The sequence below is a fragment of the Teleopsis dalmanni genome, unplaced genomic scaffold (genome assembly GCF_002237135.1).
Source record: "Teleopsis dalmanni isolate 2A unplaced genomic scaffold, ASM223713v2 unscaffolded_contig_0788, whole genome shotgun sequence".
NCBI classification, from domain to species: domain Eukaryota; kingdom Metazoa; phylum Arthropoda; class Insecta; order Diptera; family Diopsidae; genus Teleopsis; species Teleopsis dalmanni.
Genome location: NW_024032170.1, coordinates 1 through 10,809, shown reverse-complemented (window position 1 = coordinate 10,809; position 10,809 = coordinate 1). Strand labels below are relative to the sequence as shown.

The window sequence follows — 10,809 nt, the reverse complement described above, 5'->3', positions numbered from 1 at the left end:
GAAGGGTTACCACAAGGTGGAGGGGCCTCTGGCTTATTGGCCACCATATTTCTAGATGCTCAGATTGAACTTAATTATAATCCATTGTTCTTGTCCCATAGTGTTTTAGCTTGGTGGAAGTATATCGACGATGTGCTCCTCTACATGCCTTCTTTCTCTGTTTCTAGTTTTATGGATGCTTTTCCCCGTCTCATTGGATACGACGTAACTTATACTGTAGAAAAACCAGATCTCAAATATAGTGTTTACCCTTGTGTTGCTTATCTCGATCATCGTATTTTCCAATCCTCTCATGCTTTCTTAGTAAATGTCTATCATAAGTCCACCGAATCCATGCGTTTGACCCATTATACTTCACATACATCCATTAAAGTTAAGCAATCTGTACTCTCTACTCATTTGCGTCGTGTATTTTATCGCACTAGCGATACTTTCCTTTCCGTAGATCTTGCTGACTGTCTTGTTCGGTTCTATACCAACGGTTATCCTCAGTATCTTGTCCATTCTGAACTGGAAAAATTACTCACCAACTATAATGAGCCTTATGGTCAACCTTTGACTTCTTATCGCCGCTCTCTCATTTCTAAATTCCTCTATCCATATGGGTTACCAAATGGCCATATTTATCCTAGTCTCTTCAATCCTACTTCACAACCTAAACTGTATCGTCGCAGTATTGTCTTCAGCTGCGAGGATTTTGTCAAAATATTGCATCATGCTCTTCACAAAATAGATGGTAGTGTACCAACATTCTCTAAAGCTAAAAGTTTATTCTCTGCTTTACATATGTAATCTGCCTCCTATCATCTGCATTCATTGTTCCAAAAAAGATATGTTGCAGCGATCCAATGAATTCAAATAGTGCTCTTTTAGATCTTTTAATATTTTGTGGAAATAGATATTGATTCGTGTTCTTCATATTCTCAACTTGCCGTTTCATTGTGTCTAAAAGCCGATTACACTGCCCTTCAAAAGTTTGTAAATTTTCACAAGTCTTACTCATTGTGATTAAAATTCTATCTGCTTGTTTTATTGTGTCGAAAAATGAGTTTAAGTTAAAGTATACTACCATATTCCATGATGATGCAACTACGTCCACTGATCCGATGTGGTTGAATATAAAAATAAATGCGATGAATATGGTAAGAATATTAAGGAACTAAAGGAACAGGATGGGCGATATATGAGATTACAAAATGATCATATATCAATAAAAATTGATTTCGAACCGGAACTTCAAAAAATCGAAAAAAAAGAATCTGCAAAGAATAGTTTTCATGATAGCTTGAATTCTTGTAATGCATCAACAGGTAATCCCTCAAGTTCTTGTAAAGTCCCAAGGACAGGTGACAGACTTGCAAAAACAAATAAATTTTTACGGAAGTAGGATACAGGATGCAGAAACATATCTACAAATGACCAAAATGTACTTTTATATTAGTGAAGTACACTGATATAGCAATTTTGCTATATCCGGCTCGAAGGACCAAAATGTACTATTATATTATTGATCATAGCACTCTTGGTATATCCGGCTCGAAGGACCAAAATGTACTGATTATATTATTGAAGTACTTTGATTGAGTATTTTGTAGTTACTGATTTTATTTAAAACAATGTTGTGTTTTTATACAAAAATATCTTAAGACTAATTTCTACATCAAGGTTAAAATAATATGATTTTATTGGACTGTATTACATTTTGTTATTGTTTGTAAAAAAAAGTTTAAAAAAGGTTAAAAAAGGACGAAAGTCCCAACACTAGGGATTTTCCTTTTATTGTTTTTATGAATATATTTTATTTTAATAATTTAGATACGGATGCTCAAAAATGTTACTATTTATCTATATTTTTCCTTAGTACATTCCCTTAGTACATTCCTAAATCGTATCCGTATCGTGATTAAAAAATGCACGATATGCAAAGAAAATAAATATGATAGGCGTCCTGGTAATCAAGTTTTAAGTGCCACCCCAATGCCAACACATCCTGGCCATACTCTTCATATCGATATTTTTGCAACCAATAAAAAGAAGATCCTTACCGCAATCGGCAAATTTACAAAGTTCGCCGTTGTTAGGATGTTAGATGGCAAGAGTACTGAAAACATAAGAAACCCGCTGAGAGAAATTCTTTTTTATTTTTGAGTCCCAAAATCTGTTGTTTTCGATAACGAAAAATCTTTTAATTCGCAGTCAATCAGGTTCATGATGGAAAATGACTTAAAAATTAATATCTTCACCACCCCTCCTTACAGAAGTGAAGTAAATGGACAAGTAGAGAGATTCCATTCAACTCTTGCTGAAATCATGAGGTGCCTAAAACAGGAAGATTCAAGTAAAAATTTTACAGAACTGGTTGAGACTGCTGTGAACGAATATAACCACTCCATTCATTCGGTAACAAATAAAAGACCTGTCGATTTATTTTTTGGAAGAATATTAAATTTTGGACCAGAAGACTATGAAAAAAACCCGTTTAGCGAACTATGAAAGGCTATTGGATAAACAAAAAAAGATATGAAATATCATAATAAAAATAAGGAGGAAGCTAAAGACTACGAACCCGGACAGGAGATTCATGTAAAACAAAACAAAAGAATAGGGACTAAATTGGCTAAGCGTTTTAAGAAGGAAAAGGTGAAAGAAAATCACCACTCAACAGTTTTAACTGAATCTGGTAGGGTGGTGCACAAAAATCATATTAGATAAGAAGAAAAAAATTACTTATAATATTTAATAAAGCGCATAGCGCTGCCAAAGAACTGTGTTCTCTGCATACTAGACGAGGATTGAGCCAATCAATTCTTTGACTATTTTGACTACAATAAGGTTTCCCATACCGCGCACGGCTTGGTACACAAAACAATGTAATATTACCAAACAAAAGTTTGTTTTAATTTAAGCAATTTTCTTAGAACCAAAACCATTACCGTCCGCTCACTTATAAGCTATTTTTGTTTCTTACTCACATGTCTTATTTCTTAATCACATGTATTTAATAAATTAAACATTTTGCACACTTTTACAAAATTCGCAATTCCAACGACACATGCCAAAGAGCTGTGTAATGTTAATAATAACCATAATAATATAAATGGTAATCCATCAATATTTTATTTAACTTTTAATAAAGCGTATAGCGCTGCCAAAAGATAGAATATTGGTAATTGCTCTAATAATATAATGTAAATCTATTAATATTTTACTTAACTTATAATAAAGCGCATAGCGCTGCCAAAAGGTAAAATATTGATAGTTATTATAATAAAATAATAATTATTCTTTTCCTTATTAACTACGTAATTAGTTATTATAGAATGCACAGCGTGGTTTAAGAAAATATAAAATAATATAAAAATTTTAATAGTTGTCGTTTTTCAAGTTTTTCTGAGCCGATAGGTTATGAGAGAAGAGAAGAAGAAAGAAGAGTAACTGTGGTAAATTAATTTTAAGGAGTAAGAGTGAATGAATGAATGTAAGAATAAAGAAAACAATATTTAATTCCTTACTAAATAAAAAAATTGTAGTAAAAAATGTTATAATATAAAAATTTTTTATGGAAATTAAATTGGAAAAATTAATAATTAATAATTAATAAATTGTATTTTATGAATAAATTTAAGTAAGCTTGTAAAAGTTTTAAATGGAAAAAAAATTGTAAATTATTGAAATTAAATTTGAAAAAATTATAAGTTAAACAATAAATTAGTTATTTAACTTTGTAATTATATTTTATAAATAAATTTAAGTAAGCTTGTAAAAATTTTAAAATTGGAAAGAAAATTGTAAATTATCAAAATTAAGTTGAAAAAAATTATAAGATAAACAATAATTTAATTATCTAATATTATAATTATTTTTATGAACAATTGTTAATAAGTATTTAACTCAATAAAAATGGTAGCTTTAAGTGGGAGTGTCGGGTTCCTTTTTGCGAGGTGGAGAGCGGATGCGGTGTGTGAAACTAGGTACAGGGACCCAAACGAGGACGTTTGAAATTAGTAAGGGAGGAGTTAACTCCCGCGTACCCCGAAATCCGGCCCTGTGCTTAGTCTCATTAACGGAGCAATCATGCGATGTTGTTCGAACGCATGGTTGCTACCAAACGGGATTTCCATTTGTTTGTCTGGAAAAGTCCCGTTTGGCTTCGGTATCTCCTAACTTCGCAAAATTGCGCTCGGTCTCTCCTGCTTCAGCCTCTGAATAAGAAACACATGAAATTTTTGCTAAATTAATAAAAATAAATATTTAACTTATATATATTATGCATTATTATTTATCTGTTGTCTCATTTTTTATTATTATTATTTATACTGTATTTGTTCATTAATTTAATAACCTATTTTTCATTTCGTTTTATTTATTTTATTACTATCATTTTATTTTATTTTTATTTTTGTTTTTATTTATGTATGTATATATATACATATTTATTTCTTCATCCATTATTGTTTATCTGTTTCGCATTTATATATTATTATATATTGTATTTGTATATTAGTTCATTTATCCATTTTTCTCTGCTTATCCACTCATATGTTCTCTTACTTGTTAATATACATTTAGTTATTCTATGTGTTTGTTTATATATTCCTCTCATCCATCTACTTGCTTATCTTATTCATCCACTTAGTTTATCAATTTTATCCCTCCATTCATTTATTTATCCATTCATTTGCTCATTCTTTTCCTTGGTTTATTCTATTATTTATTTATCTATTCATTCCTCTATTTACTATTTTATTCACTGTTGTGTTTTTATTATAGCCGCCGCTTTTTAATTCATCTCGTCATATCGGGCTCACATCTTACGGATTTCTATATCAGCAATTGTTATCTCCATGATGTCATCCAGACCCGCAATATCCGCCGGTCCGCATCCATGTGTGGCTAACACAACACCCATCATTACCCCTTTATCAACCATATCAACCGTCCCATCAGGAACAGAAACGGATCCCAAACTCATGGCCTCATGCCCAAAGCCAGCAACAGACCCACAATCAAGACCACTCCTTGCCACAAAAAGCGTCACTAAAACTCCTGCTAAAATCGTTGCTAGAAAACATAATGTTGCCCAGGTCATAGCCAAGAATGTCATGGATACAGCCTCTTGTATAGTCTCTACGGTCCCCGTCACTACGACCTCTACCATCCCATCACGTCTGGCCCCCTCTGTCTCAGCATTTATGGGCAACTCTCTTCCGTCCCTGTCCCCACAGCTTTTCCCCACTGTACCCTCTCTTAATTACTTTCCAGCTCTTTACCCTTGTGCGATACCTGGGGATTTTATTAATCTCACTATAATCACTGTTCCGTTAGAGATGCGTATTTTGGTTAGTTTTGGTCCCAATTACTGTCCTGTTGCTCCGCCTACCATCTCCAATTACTACACAGCCCTGGCTCAGTATTACAAGTATCACACTGAATATCAAAATGATTTGGGACTTTATTGTAAGGCTTTGATGGATGACCATTATGTAAAATTCTTGGCTGCAATGCGTACTCATCGTGTTCCTTCACCTTACCATTCCATGCTTACGCATTTATTCAACGTTACTCATAAATTCCTTTAGGCTCGTAATGATTTATTGTTGGTCCAGTCTGACAAGTGCAAGGCCACTATATTAATGTATAGGGATTCTTACATTGGAAAAATTGATGACCTATTGCAGAGTTATATTAGTACTGGAGCTTGTTCAATATTCATCGGTGATCAGGACCAGCTTTCTCGCAAGATTCAGGCGCAGTACCGGAAGGTTGTTAATCCTTTGTGTCGTCTTCATGCTGCTAAACCTAATCTTTATCCCTCCTCTATAAATGCTAGCCTTAAGAAGTTATTATCATCCTCGCCAACCTTCCCTTATCTATATGGAACTATCAAGACCCATAAGCTTGACAATCCGGTCCGTCCGATTTGCAGTCCCATTCAATGGTACTCTCACCCCTTACACAAGCTATGTCAGTTTTTCTTATCTGCTGCTCTCCAGAGTAAGCTTTCGTGTCATAATCTGTCTAACATTAATAAGCTTACCGATCATTTACTACAATTGCAGCCTCGTCCAGGTTATGTATTAGTTACAATGGCAATACGAGAAATGTACCCAAGTACTCGCATCCCTCCTTTATGGGATTTACTGCAGTTTTTTATGGGTCAGGATTGGTTTAAAGCTGCTTGCCCTATCGATGTCAGTATGTTGCAATCTATATTAGATTTTATACTCCATAAGGCCAATTATTTCACATTCAATGGTGATTTGTATCAGCAACACGAAGGGTTACCACAAGGTGGAGGGGCCTCTGGCTTATTGGCCACCATATTTCTAGATGCTCAGATTGAACTTAATTATAATCCATTGTTCTTGTCCCATAGTGTTTTAGCTTGGTGGAAGTATATCGACGATGTGCTCCTCTACATGCCTTCTTTCTCTGTTTCTAGTTTTATGGATGCTTTTCCCCGTCTCATTGGATACGACGTAACTTATACTGTAGAAAAACCAGATCTCAAATATAGTGTTTACCCTTGTGTTGCTTATCTCGATCATCGTATTTTCCAATCCTCTCATGCTTTCTTAGTAAATGTCTATCATAAGTCCACCGAATCCATGCGTTTGACCCATTATACTTCACATACATCCATTAAAGTTAAGCAATCTGTACTCTCTACTCATTTGCGTCGTGTATTTTATCGCACTAGCGATACTTTCCTTTCCGTAGATCTTGCTGACTGTCTTGTTCGGTTCTATACCAACGGTTATCCTCAGTATCTTGTCCATTCTGAACTGGAAAAATTACTCACCAACTATAATGAGCCTTATGGTCAACCTTTGACTTCTTATCGCCGCTCTCTCATTTCTAAATTCCTCTATCCATATGGGTTACCAAATGGCCATATTTATCCTAGTCTCTTCAATCCTACTTCACAACCTAAACTGTATCGTCGCAGTATTGTCTTCAGCTGCGAGGATTTTGTCAAAATATTGCATCATGCTCTTCACAAAATAGATGGTAGTGTACCAACATTCTCTAAAGCTAAAAGTTTATTCTCTGCTTTACATATGTAATCTGCCTCCTATCATCTGCATTCATTGTTCCAAAAAAGATATGTTGCAGCGATCCAATGAATTCAAATAGTGCTCTTTTAGATCTTTTAATATTTTGTGGAAATAGATATTGATTCGTGTTCTTCATATTCTCAACTTGCCGTTTCATTGTGTCTAAAAGCCGATTACACTGCCCTTCAAAAGTTTGTAAATTTTCACAAGTCTTACTCATTGTGATTAAAATTCTATCTGCTTGTTTTATTGTGTCGAAAAATGAGTTTAAGTTAAAGTATACTACCATATTCCATGATGATGCAACTACGTCCACTGATCCGATGTGGTTGAATATAAAAATAAATGCGATGAATATGGTAAGAATATTAAGGAACTAAAGGAACAGGATGGGCGATATATGAGATTACAAAATGATCATATATCAATAAAAATTGATTTCGAACCGGAACTTCAAAAAATCGAAAAAAAAGAATCTGCAAAGAATAGTTTTCATGATAGCTTGAATTCTTGTAATGCATCAACAGGTAATCCCTCAAGTTCTTGTAAAGTCCCAAGGACAGGTGACAGACTTGCAAAAACAAATAAATTTTTACGGAAGTAGGATACAGGATGCAGAAACATATCTACAAATGACCAAAATGTACTTTTATATTAGTGAAGTACACTGATATAGCAATTTTGCTATATCCGGCTCGAAGGACCAAAATGTACTATTATATTATTGATCATAGCACTCTTGGTATATCCGGCTCGAAGGACCAAAATGTACTGATTATATTATTGAAGTACTTTGATTGAGTATTTTGTAGTTACTGATTTTATTTAAAACAATGTTGTGTTTTTATACAAAAATATCTTAAGACTAATTTCTACATCAAGGTTAAAATAATATGATTTTAATGGACTGTATTACATTTTGTTATTGTTTGTAAAAAAAAGTTTAAAAAAGGTTAAAAAAGGACGAAAGTCCCAACACTAGGGATTTTCCTTTTATTGTTTTTATGAATATATTTTATTTTAATAATTTAGATACGGATGCTCAAAAATGTTACTATTTATCTATATTTTTCCTTAGTACATTCCCTTAGTACATTCCTAAATCGTATCCGTATCGTGATTAAAAAATGCACGATATGCAAAGAAAATAAATATGATAGGCGTCCTGGTAATCAAGTTTTAAGTGCCACCCCAATGCCAACACATCCTGGCCATACTCTTCATATCGATATTTTTGCAACCAATAAAAAGAAGATCCTTACCGCAATCGGCAAATTTACAAAGTTCGCCGTTGTTAGGATGTTAGATGGCAAGAGTACTGAAAACATAAGAAACCCGCTGAGAGAAATTCTTTTTTATTTTTGAGTCCCAAAATCTGTTGTTTTCGATAACGAAAAATCTTTTAATTCGCAGTCAATCAGGTTCATGATGGAAAATGACTTAAAAATTAATATCTTCACCACCCCTCCTTACAGAAGTGAAGTAAATGGACAAGTAGAGAGATTCCATTCAACTCTTGCTGAAATCATGAGGTGCCTAAAACAGGAAGATTCAAGTAAAAATTTTACAGAACTGGTTGAGACTGCTGTGAACGAATATAACCACTCCATTCATTCGGTAACAAATAAAAGACCTGTCGATTTATTTTTTGGAAGAATATTAAATTTTGGACCAGAAGACTATGAAAAAAACCCGTTTAGCGAACTATGAAAGGCTATTGGATAAACAAAAAAAGATATGAAATATCATAATAAAAATAAGGAGGAAGCTAAAGACTACGAACCCGGACAGGAGATTCATGTAAAACAAAACAAAAGAATAGGGACTAAATTGGCTAAGCGTTTTAAGAAGGAAAAGGTGAAAGAAAATCACCACTCAACAGTTTTAACTGAATCTGGTAGGGTGGTGCACAAAAATCATATTAGATAAGAAGAAAAAAATTACTTATAATATTTAATAAAGCGCATAGCGCTGCCAAAGAACTGTGTTCTCTGCATACTAGACGAGGATTGAGCCAATCAATTCTTTGACTATTTTGACTACAATAAGGTTTCCCATACCGCGCACGGCTTGGTACACAAAACAATGTAATATTACCAAACAAAAGTTTGTTTTAATTTAAGCAATTTTCTTAGAACCAAAACCATTACCGTCCGCTCACTTATAAGCTATTTTTGTTTCTTACTCACATGTCTTATTTCTTAATCACATGTATTTAATAAATTAAACATTTTGCACACTTTTACAAAATTCGCAATTCCAACGACACATGCCAAAGAGCTGTGTAATGTTAATAATAACCATAATAATATAAATGGTAATCCATCAATATTTTATTTAACTTTTAATAAAGCGTATAGCGCTGCCAAAAGATAGAATATTGGTAATTGCTCTAATAATATAATGTAAATCTATTAATATTTTACTTAACTTATAATAAAGCGCATAGCGCTGCCAAAAGGTAAAATATTGATAGTTATTATAATAAAATAATAATTATTCTTTTCCTTATTAACTACGTAATTAGTTATTATAGAATGCACAGCGTGGTTTAAGAAAATATAAAATAATATAAAAATTTTAATAGTTGTCGTTTTTCAAGTTTTTCTGAGCCGATAGGTTATGAGAGAAGAGAAGAAGAAAGAAGAGTAACTGTGGTAAATTAATTTTAAGGAGTAAGAGTGAATGAATGAATGTAAGAATAAAGAAAACAATATTTAATTCCTTACTAAATAAAAAAATTGTAGTAAAAAATGTTATAATATAAAAATTTTTTATGGAAATTAAATTGGAAAAATTAATAATTAATAATTAATAAATTGTATTTTATGAATAAATTTAAGTAAGCTTGTAAAAGTTTTAAATGGAAAAAAAATTGTAAATTATTGAAATTAAATTTGAAAAAATTATAAGTTAAACAATAAATTAGTTATTTAACTTTGTAATTATATTTTATAAATAAATTTAAGTAAGCTTGTAAAAATTTTAAAATTGGAAAGAAAATTGTAAATTATCAAAATTAAGTTGAAAAAAATTATAAGATAAACAATAATTTAATTATCTAATATTATAATTATTTTTATGAACAATTGTTAATAAGTATTTAACTCAATAAAAAATGGTAGCTTTAAGTGGGAGTGTCGGGTTCCTTTTTGCGAGGTGGAGAGCGGATGCGGTGTGTGAAACTAGGTACAGGGGCCCAAACGAGGACGTTTGAAATTAGTAAGGGAGGAGTTAACTCCCGCGTACCCCGAAATCCGGCCCTGTGCTTAGTCTCATTAACGGAGCAATCATGCGATGTTGTTCGAACGCATGGTTGCTACCAAACGGGATTTCCATTTGTTTGTCTGGAAAAGTCCCGTTTGGCTTCGGTATCTCCTAACTTCGCAAAATTGCGCTCGGTCTCTCCTGCTTCAGCCTCTGAATAAGAAACACATGAAATTTTTGCTAAATTAATAAAAATAAATATTTAACTTATATATATTATGCATTATTATTTATCTGTTGTCTCATTTTTTATTATTATTATTTATACTGTATTTGTTCATTAATTTAATAACCTATTTTTCATTTCGTTTTATTTATTTTATTACTATCATTTTATTTTATTTTTATTTTTGTTTTTATTTATGTATGTATATATATACATATTTATTTCTTCATCCATTATTGTTTATCTGTTTCGCATTTATATATTATTATATATTGTATTTGTATATTAGTTCATTTATCCATTTTTCTCTGCTTATCC

At 32.3% G+C, this 10,809-nt stretch overlaps 2 protein-coding genes across 2 annotated transcripts; both read left to right on the top strand.

Annotated features, from left to right (window-relative positions):
* Positions 1-1,288: 1,288 nt before the first annotated feature.
* On the top strand, positions 1,289-1,424 carry LOC119663705 (the record flags this gene model as incomplete). The annotated part of the gene is given in 1 exon segment (XM_038073312.1): positions 1,289-1,424. A coding segment is annotated over 1 exon segment (126 nt), but the record flags the coding sequence as incomplete, so codon positions are not given.
* Positions 1,425-5,633: 4,209 nt separating this feature from the next.
* LOC119663707 lies at positions 5,634-7,067 on the top strand. The gene has a single exon (XM_038073313.1). It carries the CDS (start codon positions 5,634-5,636, stop codon positions 7,065-7,067), a length of 1,434 nt encoding a protein of 477 aa, XP_037929241.1.
* Positions 7,068-10,809: the final 3,742 nt, after the last annotated feature.